The 20623-nt window shown below is 38.3% G+C and overlaps 2 protein-coding genes across 6 annotated transcripts in view; one reads left to right on the top strand and one right to left on the bottom strand.

Moving 5' to 3' along the window:
- Positions 1-3232: 3232 nt before the first annotated feature.
- LOC130557298 (polyadenylate-binding protein 1-like) lies at positions 3233-4888 on the top strand. Its single transcript, XM_057338960.1, has 6 exons — positions 3233-3837; positions 3916-4031; positions 4114-4195; positions 4283-4378; positions 4459-4680; positions 4760-4888. The coding sequence occupies exons 1-6, from the start codon at positions 3655-3657 to the stop codon at positions 4886-4888; spliced, it is 828 nt and encodes a 275-aa protein (XP_057194943.1). The 5' UTR covers positions 3233-3654.
- A 5223-nt stretch (positions 4889-10111) lies between these two features.
- The window catches only part of pkp4 (plakophilin 4), a 31423-nt gene continuing 20911 nt past the window's right edge, over positions 10112-20623 (bottom strand). For all 5 annotated transcript variants that reach the window (XM_057337062.1, XM_057337064.1, XM_057337063.1 and 2 more), the window contains 11 exons: positions 20039-20222; positions 19757-19874; positions 18953-19144; positions 18435-18608; positions 15677-15827; positions 15364-15556; positions 13439-13523; positions 13244-13361; positions 12756-12887; positions 12034-12107; positions 10112-11163 (listed from right to left, as the gene is read on the bottom strand). In XM_057337062.1, the coding sequence (XP_057193045.1) occupies positions 10924-11163; positions 12034-12107; positions 12756-12887; positions 13244-13361; positions 13439-13523; positions 15364-15556; positions 15677-15827; positions 18435-18608; positions 18953-19144; positions 19757-19874; positions 20039-20222 (1661 nt within the window). In that variant the 3' untranslated portion in view covers positions 10112-10923. The remainder of the gene's footprint in view (positions 11164-12033; positions 12108-12755; positions 12888-13243; positions 13362-13438; positions 13524-15363; positions 15557-15676; positions 15828-18434; positions 18609-18952; positions 19145-19756; positions 19875-20038; positions 20223-20623) is intronic.

Here is a 20623-nt window from a genome sequence, read left to right as displayed (position 1 = left end):
TCTGACCTGTAAAAATAAGCAACTCACAGAATGAGAATACGTTAAATACAAGAAATGTTAAAACAAGACAAAAATATGACAGTAAGTAATTCAGATGAAAGTGTATTGTTAAATGAATGAATTAACGAAAAGAATCTATTAATAAAAGTTAAGAAATGTAAAAGCAAATCTGAAAATCGCTCCGTCTCATCCAGCGGCTCGTCAAACGAATGTTTGATTTTTGTAGAACGTATACGCTACGCGGTCGTTGCCTAGTGACAGATGTTTCGGGAGATACGCAGATGACGACATACGTCGTACGTCGTTTTGTAATTAGACCAAATCTATTTGTTTTTTAATACTAATCGTGTTAATTTAAAAAAATACAAACGAAAAATAGCTTTAGTAATAAATTATTAACAAATCGCCGGATAGTGTTGTTGCTTTGTTTGGAGTCCGATAAAAATGAAGATTCTTTTAACATAAATGTTTTTTTATTCGTGACCGAAAATCACAATACTAAAATAAAACATCGTACAGTAAAAACTAAAATGATCCAATTAAAATAAAAGACCCAACTGGCCTAAAAAATAATAAAGAAAACGAGCAGCGGAACTAATACGCAGTGACGTAGGCTCAATGAACGCTATCTCTCAAGATGCGCATTGGCCCACAACATGATTCATTTACTATTTAGATTCATTTATTATTCATCTAATTTATTAATGTATTTTTTATTACTAAAACTAGTTATTGGACTTTTTGTTTTTAATGCGATTTTTAAAGTTTAAAGAATTAGGCCGATATCAAATTCTACACAAAATGATGATACGGAGGGATTTACAGATTTATATTTCTTAACTTTTATTAATACGTTTTTATTTAATTTTCAGCGTTTTAATTGCATTATTTTGTGTTGTATTCACTTATTTACCTCTGTGAGTTTAATATTTTTACAGGTTGTTTTGTTTGATGACATCGTTCATAGGTTGTTTGCACATGACGTCACGTCACTGCGTTTCTGAAGCGCAAAATGCAGACGAAGAGAAGTTTATGATCGAAAATTCATGTCTTGCGTCCTTTATGTTAGCTCGAATCGATCGAACCGAGAAGCCACAAGGGACTTTTAGCGTACCAAAAATAGTAAGAGGAAAAATACAATTGTTGACCGATATAAACGCAGGGAAAAGCGGATTGTAAACCGATCCGAGTCGGATAATGCTCGTGACAAGTGCGTGTGCGTGTAGTAGTGACCACTTTGTCAAAGGTTTAATGCAACTTTCATGGATGATGTAACGTTATAAGGTGATGGGCTCTATGATGTTGAACAACAAGGCTCTGGGATTTAGCGTGTCATTGACTTCAGGGAAACGGCTCTGAAGACGCTCAGTTAATGTCTTAACACACGAATACTGTATGTTGGAGCATGTTGAAATGTAAATAAAGCTGTTTAAAAGCCAAATAACATTATTGTGTTCATTTATATCATTGTCTAAAAGCTAACTTGCGTTGAGAAAGTATCCTGCAAAATCCCACTGAACATATGCAGGCTTAGCTCTTAAAATGAATGTTTGCTTTTTACATGGATGCATTGGGTGTGTGCATTTATCCAAAGTGACTTTAAGTTGCATTTAAGTTCAATATGTGTGTTCCCTGAAAATCCAACTCATGACCTTTGTACTGCTAACACAACTGAGCTACAAAACCTTTTTTTAGGATATTGAAGGACGTTTTATTTAACAATTCCAACTTTTCACTGAAAATAAGCCTAAAGGTGCTTTCCCCCCATTTGTATATTGTTGACATGCTTGATTTTTATACAGAACGTATAAATGTTTTTCTTTTTAAAAAATATTCTGAAAAAGTGATATGACTGTGTAAAATTTGTCTGATTTTGGTTTCCTGCTGTCCGGGTCAGTGGGAACAGAACATGTCTGTAGGACATCTGCACTCTGGGAATCAACCACCTTTACAAACAGTCGTACTACTTTTTCAGAAATAATTTTTAATAAGAAGAACATTTATATACGTTCTGTATAAAAATCAAGCAGTGTCAACACTATACAAATTGCGGGGGAAAGCATACAATCCGCTTTTCCCTGCGTTTATATCGGTCAACAATTGTATTTTTCCTCTTATTATTTTTGGTACGCTAAAAGTCCCTTGTGGCTTCTCGGTTCGATCGATTCGAGCTAACATAAAGGACGCAAGACATGAATTTTCGATCATAAACTTCTCTTCGTCTGCATTTTGCGCTTCAGAAACGCAGTGACGTGACGTCATGTGCAAACAACCTATGAACGATGTCATCAAACAAAACAACCTGTAAAAATATTAAACTCACAGAGGTAAATAAGTGAATACAACACAAAATAATGCAATTAAAAAGCTGAAAATTAAATAAAAACGTATTAATAAAAGTTAAGAAATATAAATCTGTAAATCCCTCCGTATCATCATTTTGTGTAGAATTTGAAATCGGCCTAATTCTTTAAACTTTAAAAATCGCATTAAAAACAAAAAGTCCAATAACTAGTTTTAGTAATAAAAAACACATTAATAAATTAGATGAATAATACATGAATCTAAATAGTAAATGAATCATATGGTTATGTTGTGGGCCAATGCGCAGCTTGAGAGAACGCGTTCATTGAGCCTACGTCACTGCGTATTAGTTGCTTTATTATTTTTTAGGCCAGTTGGGTCTTTTATTTTAATTGGATCATTTTAGTTTTTACTGTACGATGTTTTATTTTAGTATTGTGATTTTCGGTCACGAATAAAAAAACATTTATGTTAAAAGAATCTTCATTTTTATCGGACTCCAAACAAAGCAACAACACTATCCGGCGATTTGTTAATAATTTATTACTAAAGCTATTTTTCGTTTGTATTTTTTTAAATTAACACGATTAGTATTAAAAAACAAATAGATTTGGTCTAATTACAAAACGACGTACGACGTATGTCGTCATCTGCGTATCACCCGAAACATCTGTCACTAGGCAACGACCGCGTAGCGTATACGTTCTACAAAAATCAAACATTCGTTTGACGAGCCGCTGGATGAGACGGAGCGATTTTCAGATTTGCTTTTACATTTCTGAACTTTTATGAATAGATTCATTTCGTTAATTCATTCATTTAACAATACACTTTCATCTGAATTACTTACTGTCGTATTTTTGTCTTGTTTTAACATTTCTTGTATTTAACGTATTCTCATTCTGTGAGTTGGTTATTTTCACAGGTCAGATGACATCGTTCATCGGAGGAAACTCTTGTGCAGCTGGCGTACCGAGGGATCAGATCGCCTCGTTGTTCGTGGGGGATCTTCATCCAGAAGTGTCCGAGTTCATCCTCCATCAGACGTTCAGCCCGTTCGGTCCGATCCAGTCCGTGCGGGTCTGCAGAGACAGGGTGACTTGGCGATCCCTGCGGTATGGTTATGTTAACTTTGTTAACCTCGCCAATGGTAAGTTATCTCTCCATTCTTCACCTTAACGTCTTGCTAATAAACATTTTGAATTTGTAATTTACAGTCCTGTGTCTTTTTCTCTCTGATGTTTCTTTTCCCTGTAAATCATCTTTAAATTAAGCTATATGAAGTGTGCCATATAAATAAAATTGCTACGTCTTGTCTCTTATCAACTCTGTCTTTCAGCTGAGAGTGCCATGGACGCCCTGATGTGTCAGGATCTTCTGGGCAGACCCATGCGAATCATGTTCTCCCAGCGTGATTCCACTCTGAGGACGACTGGGGTCGGGAACATCTTCATCAAGGGTCTGGCCAGCAGCATCGATGGTGCCAGCCTTCATGACAGCTTCTCACATTTTGGGAAGATCCTGTCCTGCAAGGTAACATCTGCAGTTTGATTGTTTTCGTATATAAGGTAGATCATGTGTTGATGTCTGAATTCATCTTGGTTTGTCAAGGTGGTCTGTGATGCAAATGGATCCAAAGGTTATGGATTCGTCCACTTTGCCACCTTTGAAGCGGCAGAGAAGGCCATCAAAGCTCTTGATGGCATGTTGTTGGACGACCAGCTAGTGTAAGTGGATCTCAGTTGTACATCTTGTACTTTGTCTCGTCTAATCGTATAGAGTCGAGCTCATTTGGTTTGTGTTTTAAAGGTCCATTGGCCACTTTAAAACCTTTGAGGAGCGTCACGTTGAGCCGAAGGTCATGGCCCAGGACAATGAGAGGCACTACCCGGTATCCAAAGCGTTTTATAACTTAACAAATCTTTAGTGAATGTTGAAATGTTCTTGTGTAACCGACTGGATCTTGTCTGTTAAACAGGGGGTGAGTCTGTACGTGTGTAATCTGCCCTACAGCTTCAGTGAGCAGCAGCTGTACAGAGCGTTCTCACCCTTTGGAAGCATCATCAGTGCCAAGGTATGATGCTTATTGTCTTATTGTGATTAGTCAATAACAATTAAAGTGAAAGACTTCAACGAGTGCTTCTCTCCGTTCAGTTGATGATGGAGGCCGGACGCAGCAGAGGGTTTGGATTTGTCAGCTTCTCCACCCTCGAAGATGAGACTACTGCTGCGTCGGTCATGAACGGGCGTATGGTTGCCGGCAGGGCGTTGCGGGTCTCTCTGTCTCACCACAATGAGCGGAAGACCCAGACTGAGAAGCAGGACAGCAGCAGTGAATCACTTCCTGCTGGGCAGTTCACCTCTGTTGTTCCTCAAGTGAGATGAGCCACTATTACGATTGAAATCCAATAACAATTCATGTAATTAGCTGAACTTCATTTCATGCATTTGACAGGTTCAAAAACGCCTTGACGTTCACCCTGCAAACAAGCTGGCGCTCCAGCCCATCAGTCGACAGACAGCAGCGGGCATCCTCTCTCAGNAAATCCAGAGACACGACACTCATCCAAGCCATCAAAGATGAACAACACTTTATATTCACCACTGGATATTTTCTTTTCTTTCGTATCTGAATAGAAAAGATGAAGAAGATCTAAAAGACTGAGTGTTCTATTCATCATCAAATTCATCTGTCTAAAAGGAAGTGGAAATATGAGGTGGACATCCTGATTTTCTTTCTCTTCAGCCCAGTCCATAATGAACTTCTGCACAGACACTGTTTTTCCAATGCCAGCGACTCCCTTTGTCATCACAGTTCTGATGGGTTTGTCGCCGTTGACTGACTGACTTTAATGAAGATCGATCTTGTCCCAAATAACAACAATGGGACAACAAGTGTGGTTGACTTCACGCGACTGTGTAAAATTTGTCTGATTTTGGTTTCCTGCTGTCCGGGTCAGTGGGAACAGAACATGTCTGTAGGACATCTGCACTCTGGGAATCAACCACAAGAATTCAATGAAGACACGTGTCCTGGTTTCAGGTAAATTGTTGGATTTTCATCCTGTTTTTAGATGCTACGATGAGTTCTCATATGATTCACATGATTATTACAACACCTTATAAATAATACAAATATTCTATTAATGATACATCACGTGCCATAGCTACAAAAAGCATACACTATACCATATACTTGATTCCCATATTTATATTATAATCTGGTGTTTTGCTTTTACAGACAGGACTCTGAAGTCCTCAACACATTCAAAACAAATCTAAGGAAGACGTTTGAGTGTGCATGAGGGAACATCGAAGCAGAGTAACTCAACTCTGCTGAATGAGATCTACATCACGGAGAGTGAAAGTGGAGAGATCAGTATTGAGCATGAGGTGAGACAGATTGAGACGCAATCCAGGAGAACAGCAACAGGGGGAACTGGGCGATGAGTCACTGCAATCTAAATCAGTAGGACACTCCAAATTCTCCTCTTCATAGCGGGCAGCTTTAGTTTTTGTGTTGCATTTGGATGAACTTAGTCTAAATACATTTATTGGATCTCAGAATAAAGCAGATGAAGTTCTTGTGAAACTGCAGCCTGTGATTAAAGAATCCCCAAAACTTCAGTAAGTAAAAACATTTATGTAACTCTGACGTATTACATTTACATTTGTATGCATTTGGCAGACACTTTTATCCAAAGCGTTATACTATACACTTCATTATTACATTTACGCATTTGGCAGATGCTTTTATCCAGAGCGACTTACATTGCATTATACTATCCATTTGTTTTCTAAGTATGTGCAATCCCTGGGATCAAACCCATTGCCTTGGCGTTGCTAGCGCCATGCTCTAACCACTGAGCTATAGGGAAAGCAAGGTGTGGGCTTGTCCAAAACATTTAGAGACCATTCCAAATTTTCATTTCAAATGAGCATTTCTAGATGTATTGTGGTCATTCGAGTCCAGTGTTTGTTGTATTTCAATAAACTCAAACCTCAGTGACATAAACTTTGATAAAAAACCAAGGTTATCACAAAAAAATATATTTTTGAACTTTTCCTAAATACATGTAGAAATATGACTGTTGTATTGTTTTAAGGTGAATATGAACTTGTTGTCTTTGAAGTGTTTGAGGTCTGAAAAATACAGAGCATCTATTCTGTTATTTTTACCTGTTAATCCAGTTTTAATTTTCTGCAAATAAATGCAAAAAGAAACAATATTTTTACTTGAAATTTGGGAGAAATGTTGTTAGTAGTTCACAGAATGAAACAAAAATGATGATTTTACTGTACCTAAACACATAAATAGTATTATTTTATTATTATTATTCAGTATCTGGGTGCCGTTGGCGTGTCTAGTCTGCGTTATCAAAGGTATTGTTTTGTTTGAAAGACTGTGTGAAGTTACTCTAAACCACTGTAATATTTTTTAACAAAACTCTTCAGTGTGGTTCATCAGTCTTTGATTGTCCTCAATTTATAAATAGTGGACCATAATAAATAAAAACAAAGACAAATACATTTCAGGTAAATAAAGATTATATTAATAAGATATCAAATTCATAAATCGATAAATGTCAGTAATTAATGTGGGTGATGTCTGGACGTATTTACTAAACAACAAAAAGGACAGTACAAATGTACATTTACTTTTACTGTCCTCACAATGTGTAGCTTTACAAAGTTAGACAGCGAGCTAATATCAGGCATTGAACTCTAATAACTGTCTCAAGGCGTGCTTTTCTTGATTTTAATTTAAGAGAGGTTTCACCATTTCCATTCTAACACTTTTAATACAGAACAGAAAATTGAAAAATATTGAAAAATATGAACAGAACAGGAAAAATCCATAGATAAAACAAAAAATGGTAAGCACAATGGTATGTAACTACAAGCCTCTATTTCCAATATAACTTTGCATTCATAATTTTGAAAATGATCTCAATTATGCCACTTGCAGAAAAAGGTGCCAGTAAAATACACAAGTAATTATTTAAAAATAACATATAATGTCATATGTTGCAATATACTTTATTTTAAACCAAATGTAAAAAGTCATTCACTTCAAAATGTATAAGATATTAATAAATTCTAAAGGAAAACCAATAGCAACACAGAAATTAACAGGAGGGAAGAATCATTCAAAAACATACTTTGCTTTAAAGTAAAAGGAAAATCCAGATATCGTTCATTTATTTTATGCTACCACGCTGATAAACTGTAGCATGTCATTTGTCTTCATTTGTTGTGTTAATACAAGTTGTACTGTATATGTAATATAAGCGAGATTGTCATGGTATAATTTTATTGTTGTGTTTTTGAAAGATCAAAATAAGCACTACATAATGTCATTGACAATTATATTTTCTAATTAAATGTGTTGTAACCAGTGGAGAAAATCCCTAGCGTTGGTTTTTGTTGCCATTTGTTGGCTCAGTGTGAAACCCCTATAGCCCTTGTTTATAAAAAAAGTTGGAGAGAAGTGATGTTTTCCCTCCTCCAGCCAGCACATTTAAATACAAAAACAACCCAAAAAAACCCCACAACAGAACTAAAAGTGTCAAAAATGGACCAGTGAGTAGCCCCACCGTTCTTGTTGATCACTTCAAACACTCGTTTAGGCATGCTTGATGTGACTGTTTCCAGGAGGCTGGTGGCAACGTTGCTCCATGTGGTGAAGATGGCTTCACGAATGGCATCCACGCTCTGGAACTGACGTCCGTTTTTGTAAACATCCCTTGCCATCCATCCCCAAACGTTCTCAATGGGATTTAGATCAGGGGAACATGCAAGATGGTCCAAGAGAGTGACCAAGCTCTGGTCATATCAAGTCTGGACTACTGCAATTCTCTACTGGCCGGACTTCCAACCAATGCAGTCAAGCCCATGCAAATGATCCAGAATGCACCTGCATGTCTAGTTTTCAATCAGCCTAAAAGAACCCATGTAACACCCCTCCTGATTTCACGTCACTGGCTGCCAGTTGTCGCCCGCATCAAGTTTAAATCTCTGACACTTGCCTTCAGAACGATAACGTCAAATTCGCCCATTTACCTTAAGTCAGCGCTACAGGTCTACATCCCCTCCGGTCATCTTCGGTCTGAAAATGAGCGACGCCTGGTTGTTCCATCACAGCGAGGCACCAAATCGCTTGCAAAAACCTTTACTCATTCAGTTCCCCTGTGGTGGAATGAACTACCAGCCTCCACCCGAACTGCAGCATCCTTCACAACTTTCAAATAACAGCTCAAAACATACCTTTTCCGCATATACCAATAACTGTCTGTCTGTCATAAAAAAAAGAATCTTGTCGGTCATTCTCTCCTTTGCTTACTCCAGCTTTAATCCTCCTAGTAGCATGGACTTGTAAACAAACGGCACTGTTTAGCGTGTTTATATGCTCTCCTACTTGAAAGTCGCTTTGGATAAAAGCGTCTGCCAAATTAATAAATGTAATGTATTGAAAGACCCAGTGATTACCGCACAGACGAGGGCCCTCAGTCAAGAGGGATGCCCACTGCAACATGTCCACAAAGCCAGCCGCCGTTTGACGGCCCTGCACAACCTGAAGCTCCAAAGCACCCCACATCATGATGGAGCCTCCAAAACTGTGCCGCGTAGAAAACATCTCCAATGGGATCTCCTTGTCATGCCAGTAACGTTGGAAGCCATCAGGACCATCCAGGTAATTTTTTTCTCATCAGAGAATAAAACCTTTTCCACCTGTCAATGTCTCATGTTTGGTGCTCCCTTGCAAATTCCAAATGGGCAAGTTTGTGGCGTGGAAGGAGACGTGGCTTTTGAAGAAGTTTTTTGTTCTTGAAGCCCTTCTCTCGCAGATGCCGTCTTACGGTTATTGGGCTGCGGTCAGCATCAGTAAGGGCCTTAATTTGGGTTGAGGATCGCCCTGTGTCTTCACGGACAGCCAGTCGGATCCTCCGGCTCAGTGCAGGTGAAATTTTTTGGGGTCTACCATTTGACTTTTTTGTCCCATAACTCTCAGGATCTTTTAAGAAATTTGCAATGACTGTCTTACTGCGTCCAACCTCGGCAGCCCTTGCTTGTGCAGCTCAACAATCCTGCCACGTTTAAAGACAGAAAGCCTTTTTGCCTTTGCCATCAGGAGATCATATTACAGTGTGACTGCCTGAAGAACAATGACATAAAAGTCATATTTTTGTGCATATTTTAACTTTTTAAGGCTATGGTCTTAAACTTTTGAGCAGCTGATGAACAGCCTGTTTGCGCACTTCATGTTTGAGTTTAAATGAAGTGTTCAATAAATTGCCTACTGTTTTTTGTCTCTTGCTCCCGTTTCTTGTTTTGGCAGTTTGAAGCAGTACTTATAACCTGGTTACGATCCACCAGCAAGAAATGCGAATACTTGTAATGTTTCCCCCGGTCTTAAGATTTTGTTCAGGAGTGTATTGTGTATGTATAGTATACACTGTATTTGTCTTTACCTTTTTTTCATGTAAAGCTGCTTTGAAACAATGCAACACTTTAAAAATCGTTATATAAATAAACTTGAATTGATTATAGGAACTGAATATATGAATGTTGTATAATACATTGTAATGTTACTTCAATAATTACCTTTTAACAATGATATTTCTCCTCAGATTTCACAAGTCGTGTTATGTACTGTATTCCAGTTTTTACACTGAACTGTTGTATATACTGTTCTAAGATAAGAGGTATTATGTAAGATGCACAGTAAGTGCTGTTAAAAGTGCTTACTAAAATCAAACTGCAGCTCATTATGGTGGCAGAACAAACAACATAATCCAACAAGACATTACAAAAACAAATGTTATCTTTATTACATCTAAATACTGTAATAGTAATAACTTTCGTCTCCATAAGGTCTCTGACATATACAGACAGTTCTACATAGCAATTTATCATGGCACAGTTTGTTGTGCGTAGGAGCACAGATCACGGTTGTACAATAAACTGACGTAGTTGTACAAGACTCCATGGAACATACATTAATCTTTACATTAAGTTGGCTACAGCAATGAGACCAGACAAAAGGACGGTTTGTTTTCCAATGCACAGAACATTAGTTTGTTTCTTTATATTTTTACACAACTATTATATCTTTATTAGACTTTTCAGCCAATACGTAATTTCGTTACATCTGTTTATTTGGCTCAAGAACTGAGATGACTTTTCATTTCAAACATGCCGTTGAAGAATAAAAACGTAAAAAGATGGTTCAACCTCTCATTAAATTAGACCTTGAGCACTCACAAGAGCGAATGATAAGTAAAATCTTTGGCTCACATTCAATCCCAGACCAAACAAATTCAAGTTCATGGTGCACGTAATCGGTCATCAGTCATGCACACAACTCTTCCACGCGTAGACGCACGCATGTAAACTGAAATCCACTCCAGTTGCAACAGCTTGTGCTCACACACGCAAAACACATGAAATTCCTCCGATGAAAATGAACCAGTCACTTCAAAAGCTTGTACATACAACGGTCTCGGAATACTCCTGGAATCCACAGACCCAGATATGTCTTACGGAGCGACATCTCCTTGCAATAGTCTATCTATGGCTACACATTACATGAACAAATACACAGACACACATACACGCCTACACCCATGAGTCAGGTGAGGCTGGGTAGGGTTGAGTTCTATATGAAGGCCTGCGTGTGCTGGAGTAGAAGTCTACGTAGTTGGTATTGGGTTTGAGCACCTGCCTCTCGCTCACCACGGGATATCGAACAGGCTCGTCCAGGTAAGCGTCCTCGTAGCCCATCGGAGACGACAGGTACATTCCGTAAGTGTCGTAGGTGCTTTGATTGGCCTCTTCTGGGTAATAGAGCTGGCCATGCTGGAAGATAAAACAAGGGTCAGTTTTCAAAATGGCTGCCTTTTGTGACCCTCATTAACATCTTCAACAACACGTTACATTACAGGGATTTTTTTAATGCACTTACAAAAATCCAATGACTTTCCAATGACCTTATATTTCTCATGTAAATGGTTGTTCACTTGGCTATAATGTCCATTTTTACAGGACATAAAAGCTAGCAGATTTTTTATATGTATAATGTACAAGATTTTACATTGTGTCCCCGGTTCCCAGATTACTTTAATGTCTACCCTATTACTACCATTTATTATCAAAATGATGTACTATTTGACAAAAATAGCTGGCAAAATGAAAAAATAATGTCTTATACAGTATTATGCGAAAATCTGCAAGAATAAGTAAACAAACACTTTATTTTATTTTGTTACTTGTTAAATGTCAACCCTGTTATACCTTGAATTTGTGCAATAAACTGATTACTGATAACCGGATATTTGTAGAAATATCAACATAATATTTTTTTTCTTTTTAGATTCATGAACTTAAGACAGAAGTAGTGGCTTAGCGCACTGTCAAATTGTCAACCCTCTTACCATTAAATCTGGTTTATTTCGCTTGAAATGGCACAATTAACTATAGACAGAATGCTTGAAATAATGCCTAAATTCTCAAATAAATGTATGTTGAAAATATCCACATAAATTCAGAAAGGTGCCTGTTTTATTGAAAGACCCACAAAGGATGTGCTTTTAAAGCAAACGCCTGTTTTTGCAGATATTTGTAGTTGCAGTATATGCATACAATCTGCAGTATGTACTTTGTACATGGTGTCTGGGTGCAGTTAGCTTAAAGTATAATTTCTGCCTGAGAGATAAGAATAAAACTCACCTGTGACCTGCAGGACTCCTCTGCTGAAGGAGAGGGATACGAGCTAATGAAATAAGCTGACTGCTTTCCAGACCCTAAACATACATAAACACAAAATTAAAATACCTAAACATTATTTCTAAAACAATATTCTACCAGTATACTAATACTTGATATAGCCCTGCACACCAATTAAGTAACTGCAATATCTAATAATGTAATGTTTGACGTTTTATACTTCATATTTTAAGTCTCAGACTCTAGGGTGGAGAGTCTAAAGGTTAGATGGGAAGAAAGGATTCAGCTGGCCAATGCAGAGTTCACTTTTAGAATCGCAGCCACATAATCAGACCCTCCAGTCTGAAGTACCACCAATCAATACAGTGTAACTACGGAGGTCAAGAGGTTTTAAATGAATGACCATTAAAGCATCTAACCAGACAGGAGAACAAATGCGATTGCTCTGTTAGTTGAAGAGCGTGTGCTGAGTGAAGCATGCGTCAGTCCAGCTTCTTAATTCATAGACATGACCCTAAGGTGAGAGCTGTGCCATGAACTGGCTGTGCCAATAATAGTACTAGTCATATTGATTACGTTATATGTTTATGACATCATTGATTAATATGTTTTCCTCACCTCTGAAGGTGATAAAAAAATGAATTTTATAGTCCAGTCAGCACAGTAGCACCTACAGTTCTAAAAAAGATGGCTTTTGCATGTTCTATAAATAGAGTAAAGCTCACCTGTATATGGAGTTGTGTTTCGGTTGGCGTCTCCATAATAATTATGAAGTTGCATAGATGACTGAGTCCTTCGCTGATTTAAACGGTGCCCTCTGATACCCAACATGGCAGGAGAAGAGGTGGCACTACCTCCTAAGTATGACAATTTTGTACACTTTAAATGTAACTGTATATCTGTTATTTATATACTATTATTTGTTGTTGTTGTTTTGCTCTTTAAGCATACAGTGTTCTTATTTATACATGTATCCAATTGTATACTTGAAATATGATTTTAACAGTACTTTATGTCGATCTGAAGTGCAGCTTGTTTAAAAGATTAATTAAAAATATGAGCCAAAATATATTTCGATCTTTCTGTCAGTATAAATCAAACGTATCAAGTGTAATTTCAAGTATATTTCTGAGAAGTACATATAAAAGTATACAGTACTTTTTTATTTTTTGTTTAAAAGAAGTATACTAAAAGCACGCTTGAATAAACTCACCTGATTGGATAACAGGTGACATCTGAACGTTGCTGGTCGGCAGGGTGGGTTGGGAACGGTAGCGGTCTCGTTCCAGCGTCGACACTGGAGTGATAAAGTGATTCTGGTTCCATCCATCCTAATAAAGAACAGAACACATTGTCCTAAGAGAACATCAGTGTTTCTAAACTGAGACAACTGATTCAGAACACATACCTTTTTATAGAAGGTGCGCAGATCTCTGTACTGCCACAGAGTGTTGAGCACCTGAGCTGCCGCCTTGACCACTTTCATGGAATATCTGGAAATAATAGGGAAGCACAGTTCAAACGCTTCCTGGATGGGGAAGTCCATAGAAAACATTGTGACTCCATATACAGTGAGGGAAATAAATATTTGATTTTGTAAGTTTGCCTGCTCTACAATTTTTATGGTAGGTTTATTTTAACTGATAAGAGACAGAATATAAAAAAAATCAGGGTAAAAATGTTATATAAAGGTTATAAATTGATTTGCATTTCAGTCAGTGAAATAAGTATTTGATCCCCTACCAACAAGCAAGAATTCTGGCTCCACAGATTGGTTATGTGCCTAAATGGACCACAGATTAGTCCTGTCACTTTAAGAAAGTACTCCTAAATCAGCTTGTTATGTATATAAAAGATGCCTGCCAACAGAATCTGTATCTTCCAGTTCAACCTCTCCAACACCATGGTCCAGACCAAATAGGTTTTAAAGGATGTCAGAGACAAGATTGGAGACCTGCACAAACCTTGAATAGGCTACAGACAGAAGCTTGGTGAGAAGACAACTGTTGGTGCGATTATTTGGAAATAGAAGAAATACAAAATAATAGGGGTGTAATGGTTCAAATTACTCACGGTTCGGTTTGTGTCACGGTTTCGGTTCGTGCTATGTTCAGGGAAAAGGGACTACTGACAAATAAAAATAAGTAACAGCACCAATAAAACAACAGAGCAAAGCAGAAAATAAAATAAGATACTTTATATATACCTTTTAAGGTAGAAATGGATTAAAGTAATCAAATAAAACATAACATTGCATATGTACAAATTAAATAAAGATGAATCATAATTGAAGTTACAGAAGCTATTGAGTGATTCCCTTGACTTTTAACAGAGAGCGGGAATATGCTGCTGTCGCTTTAAGAATGAAACCGATCCAGTACACTGATACTGTACACATGCGTTGTTTTTCGTCCGTTCACTTAAGACATAACCTACTATGTTTGTTAAGATACTTGACAAGAGGGGCATGTTGACCTACTTCGTGTGTGAATCTGTCCGTTTAAGCGCTTCAAAGACGACTCAATATTTGCGCCATGTCTGAGACTTTCCTTATGAGCGCTTCGGATCTTCTCACAGCGAGCAAGCGAGTTTTCTTCTGCATCATCATGCACTTAAATGTTTAAATCGGCAAGGCTTGAATGAGTGTAGTTTAAACAGCAACATGTGATATTCAGGTCTCACCTGCACTCGCACGCTCACAACACCCGGGTGATGAAAGCATAAATGACTGTACAGCATATGTCAATCCTATTGAAATTTGTCTACGTTATTTGATTTGTTGTAGGTATTAAATGTGTATCCATCGACAAACATACATTAGCTCAACTTTGTCAGTCTGTTTTACGCATTATAATTTTTAACGAACCACATTATAAAGGCGAAAACTCCAATTTGCTGAGCAACAGCCAAGAAACCTTAAAGATTGACAGAGGAATGGACTAAAATGTATCCGGACACATGTGCAAACCTGGTGACCAACTATCAGAAATGTCTTATCTCTGTGCTTGCCAACAAGGGTTTCTCCACCAAGTACAAAGTTATGTTTTGCTCGGGGATCAAATACTTATTTCACTGACTGAATTGCAAATCAATTTATAACCTTTATATAACATTTTCCCCCTGATTTTTTTATATTCTGTCTCTATCAGTTAAAATAAACCCACCATAAAATGATAGACCCTTCATTTCTTTGTAAGCAGGCAAACTTACAAAATCAGCAGGGGATCAAATAATTATTTCCCTCACTGTATATAGTCATTTTTACAACAGTAACCACTGGACATATAAAACTACTCCATTTCTATGGCTCATGAAAAGAGGAAGGTTATGTACCTCTCCCCACGCCCTCTGCTTATTGTGACCAGCTTGTCGATGCCACCGGACTGGGCGAGCGCCCGAGCGTTCTCCATGTTCCTGCTGGTGACCTCATGAAGTGCACAGCAGACCGCTGCCACGGTCTCATCTGACAGCAGAGAGGGTCCGTTGTCAGGGAGACGGGTCACCAGGTCCCGCATGGCATACTTTCCTTTAAAACAATTTAAGCAAACTTTAATACACATTTATTTGAAATAAAAAGCAATGACTTCACAAACGTACATGTAAATAAATTAATGTTAATGAGTTGCAATAAGGTGGAGAGACTGACCGATGAGCTCTTTGTTTCTGGCGTCCAGTGCCATGTTCCGTAGAGCAGTTGCCACAGAGCAAACCACCCTGTCATTATCCATCCTCAGTAATTCCACCAAAATGGGCAAACCCTTCTCTTTACGTACAGCAGCACGGATGTAGGCTGCAAACTGATTGATGAGTGAGACAGAGAAAAACGGGTTAAAATCTTCACCTCTAAAAAATTGAAAACTGTTCTACTGATGAACTGAAATTTTGTCCAGAGTGAAAACGTGGCCAATGCAAAAAAGGGCCAGAAAGTTCAAAATGAAACTTAATTTAATCCGACTGTTACTAACGAATCTGCATCAAATATTTTTGAAACAGTGAACATGCGTATTGTTCTTGGTTGTACATTCTTTATCACTATATTGTGGCTCATATTAGGCAAAAGTTAGGTTAAGATTATAATGTGTGTCAAAAAGCAACTTATCGTATACTGTCTAAATAAATGAATAAAATTAATTAAAACACGTCACAGTGTTATAACATCAATACACTTATAATCATTGTTATGGAAAAATGATAAACAATATACACAATATTCAAAAAAAGGATCAAGGAACATGTGATCACTTATTTATTATATATATATACAGTGAGGGAAATAAGTATTTGATCCCCTGCTGATTTTGTAAGTTTGCCTACTTACAAACAAATGAAGGGTCTATAATTTTTATGGTGGGTTTATTTTAACTGATAGACACAGAATATTAAAAAAAATCAGGGGAAAAAAATGTTATATAAAGGTTATAAATTGATTTGCATTTCAGTCAGTGAAATAAGTATTTGATCCCCTACCAACTAGCAAGAATTCTGGCTCCACAGATTGGTTACTGTGCCTATATGGACCACAGATTAGTCCTGTCACTTTAAGAAAGTACTCCTAAATCAGCTTGTTATGTATATAAAAGATGCCTGCCAACAGAATCTGTATCTTCCAGTTCAACCTCTCCAACACCATGGTCCAGACCAAATAGGTTTTAAAGGATGTCAGCGACAAGATTGGAGACCTGCACAAACCTTGAATAGGCTACAGACAGAAGCTTGGTGAGAAGGAGACAACTGTGGTGGATTATTTGGAAATAGAAGATATACAAAATAACTATCAAATGCCCTTGTTCTGGAGCTCCCTGCAATATTTCCCCAATGGGGTAAAGATGATCATGAGAAATGTTAAAGATCAGCCCAGAACTACACGGAAGAAGCCTGTTAATGATTTCAAGACAGTTGGGAACACAGTTAGCAAGCAAAACATTGGTAACACATTGGTAACACGCTATGCCACAGTAGACTGAAATCCTGAAGCACCCGCAAGGTCCTCCTGCCCAAGAAGGCCCGCCTGGCTCGTCTTAAGTTTGACAATGAACATAAAATGATTCAGAAAAGGCTTTGGCGAAAGTGCTGGCACTGCTGTGAGACCAAAATGGACTCCTGTGTTTGGAGGGAGAGAAATGCTGACTATGAGCCCAAGAACATCATGTCTACAGAGAAGCACAGTGTTGGAAACATTCTGCTTTAGGGCTTTTTCTCTGCTACAGGTATACAGGATGACTTCACCGCATTGAGGGGCTGAGGGACGGGCCCATGTACCGTAAAATCTTGGACGAGAACCTCCTCCCCTTAACTAGGTCACTGAAGATGGGTCATGGATGAGCCTTTAACATGACAAAGACGCAAAACATATTGCCAAGACAACCAAATAGTGGCTTAAGGAGAAGCACATTAAATGTCCTAGCCAGTCTCTAGACCCTAGTCCTATAGAACCTCTGTGAAGGAGGCTAAAACTCCAATTTGCTGAGCGACAGCCAAGAAACCTTAAAGATTGACAGAGGAGTGGACTAAATGTATCCGGACACATGTGCAAACCTGGTGACCAACTATCAGAAATGTCTGACCTCTGTGCTTGCCAACAAGGGTTTCTCCACAAAGTACAAAGTTATGTTTTGCTTGGGGATCAAATACTTATTTCACTGACTGAAATGCAAATCAATTTATAACCTTTATATAACATTTTTTTCCCCTGATTTTTTTTAATATTCTGTGTCTATCAGTTAAAATAAACCCACCATAAAAATTATAGACCCCTCATTTGTTTGTAAGTAGGCAAACTTACAAAATCAGCAGGGGATCAAATACTTATTTCCCTCACTGTATATATATAGTTATTCTAAACAAAGGTCAATTTAAACATTTTTTATATTTATCTTTCCTCCTGGTGTGTAAAGAACCTAAATTCAACAGACATTATTTGTTGCATCACTAAAATTTTCTATTCCAACAGTTGTACACTAAGGCAGGGGTTTTCAAACTGGAACTCCAGAATGTTCTAAGGGGTCCTCAGAAATTGTTTGAGAAAGCAAAAGTTGTAAAATTCTACTAGAGATTATTACAGTTTAATTTCTACAAACAATATGTTGTCTTTATAATATTACACTTACTATTTGTCTAACACTTTAAATGCATCTTTATAATGAAATATGGATATGTATTTTAGAGAGGGGGTCCCTCATAGAAGGTTTATCATATTTAGGGATCCTTGGCATGATAAAGTCTGAAAACCCCTGCTCTAAGGGCATCTAAGGAAGAAAAAGGTATATTACAGCCTTGAAGCTACTGTACGTCTGGTCAAACGTGTGCTGGACAAATTCTTTATTCACTAGCCAGTTATAACCATTCATATAATTTTGTTCTATCCCGAGCACTGCGACTGTTTATTCCAACCACAAGATTCCTACCCTCCAGGATCCTGCGGAAAGATTCTGCAGAGATCCAGCCGCCCCTTCCAGCGTGGCCGGGTTGGAGCTCTCTGCCAGCAGAGTGAGGTACGGCTTAACCACAGACGGATGCCACAGCATCTCAGCCCCCTTCGGGCTCCCAGAAAATCCTGGAATGGGCCCGACACCATCCCACTGCATCATGGGATTACACAAATACCCATAAATGTTAGTTTTAGCATTGAACTTTGAAGTGAAACGCAAACATAGAACATGTATAAAACGCTAAATAATATTAGTATAAATGTTTGAATTTAATTCCCATGCAATATTTTATAGGAATAGGTCTAGCACAACTACAAAAATGTACTGTATTTACTATAGGACCATTTACATAGAACAATTTAATGTAATGCAAGTAATTTCATTTCAGTGACAAAAACGTTGAAGCACATTCAAATTTATGTGCAAAATACATTTTCCATCGCATTTTTGGGATGTGGATACCAAGTTCGGTCATTTCATATAGTGCAGATCACCTGCTGATCCTGCCAGGACCTCTTCTTCTTTTTCTTTCTGAGGCCCCAGCAGCTGTAATCCACCTGCTTACTGGACGAGTCGGGGCCCAGGAGCGTGTCCAGGTCTTGGGTACCCATCAACCGGGAAGGAGGCATCTCCAGCTCAAGCCGGTACGACAGGTTCCTCAAAGTGCAAACGCAGTTTTCCACAATCTTAAGAGACAGAAAGTGACAGAAGGCTGCAGTGTGAGAAACCACCACAAAGAAATACTAAACAAGAAACCATTTCTTCCTGTTCCAGCAGATGGCATCCTCCCACTACATTTTATAAGGAAAACAACTACACATTCCCACTACGCGCCAGCAGGGGGCACTCAATACACTTCTGACCCTTCAAGGAGTGGCACAGAAAATATGCAACAACACCTTTTTATTATGCAACTAGACCCACTGCCAGCAAGCTGCTTTCATCTCGTGTCTGACCATTACTTAAATATTTGGCAAGAATGTCTGAGACTTATTTCAAATATGATCAGCAATCCAAAGCATTGGTCTACATGAAAACTGGATAGTTTCAGATACATTAGCTCTGTACCAAAACCTAGTCAGCTGCCTTCATGTGTGTGAGCATACAGATGCACCACAGAGAGGGTAATCCCATGAAAACAATCCAAGAAGACGGCAGAAGGAGATAAATATTTATTATAGTCTTTATACACTATCGGTCAAACGTTCATGGTCATTTAACTGTAACATTTCCGGTGGGAGGCAGCTCGCTTGGTTTTAAAACAGAGCTATTCTGCATATTCAGAGGGATATTCTCACCTTGCTGTCATAATCGGAAGTGTTCACGCAAGTTTTAATGATATAGAGGAGAGAATCGATCAGCCCTTCACAGGAACGCATCTGCCTTCTTGCCTCCTCTCCAGCTGAGCTCAGGTTCCTGTGACACACACACAGTATCACATGCTCAATCATACGACAGATTTGTTCGAGATGTATTGAAAAGTTGCCGCTGCCGGTCTCTGTAGTGGTGGTGGTAGAGGATACAAGCGTGATTGTGTTTTTGTTTGCACAGCATGTGTGTGACTCATTTGTTGGCTGTACCTGAAGCATCCGGTGGTGTTTCTCAGCACCAGGGACGAGTGCAGCTTGAGCTTCTGGTCCTCCCGCTGGGGGGCCGCACCCCAACCAGAGTGAGGGATTATAACAGTGTTGGTGAGAGGGCCAAGAGCGTCCCGAGTAATCGTCATCTTCACGGAATCGCACGAAGACAGGTTCCACAACACGCCTGTAAAAGCAGAAGATTAGTTTAAAGGGACAGTTCACAAAAAAATTAAATTCAGTCATCATTTACTCCCCCTGGAGTTGTTTGAAATCTGTATATACATTTCATTGTTCGGAGTAAAAAAAATAGACAATGGTAGTCAAAAGTGCCCCAGAACTGTTTTCTGTCCTACATTCTTCAAAATATCTTCTTTTGTGTTCAACAGAACAAAGAAATGTATAAAGCAAATTTTCCTACTATGGTTGTCAATGGTGGCAAGAACTGTTTGGTTACAAGCATTCTACCAAATATTAATGTGTAACGTGCGGTATAACTGTTTTTCTTTAAAGATTGGCGGTGTGGCAGGTGTGACAGACCTTACAAATTACAGTATTCCAACAAAAAGCATGATATCACTACAATAA

Source organism: Triplophysa rosa, linkage group LG7, assembly GCF_024868665.1.
Source record: "Triplophysa rosa linkage group LG7, Trosa_1v2, whole genome shotgun sequence".
Lineage (NCBI taxonomy): Eukaryota > Metazoa > Chordata > Actinopteri > Cypriniformes > Nemacheilidae > Triplophysa > Triplophysa rosa.
This window is presented reverse-complemented; position numbering and strand designations above follow the sequence as displayed.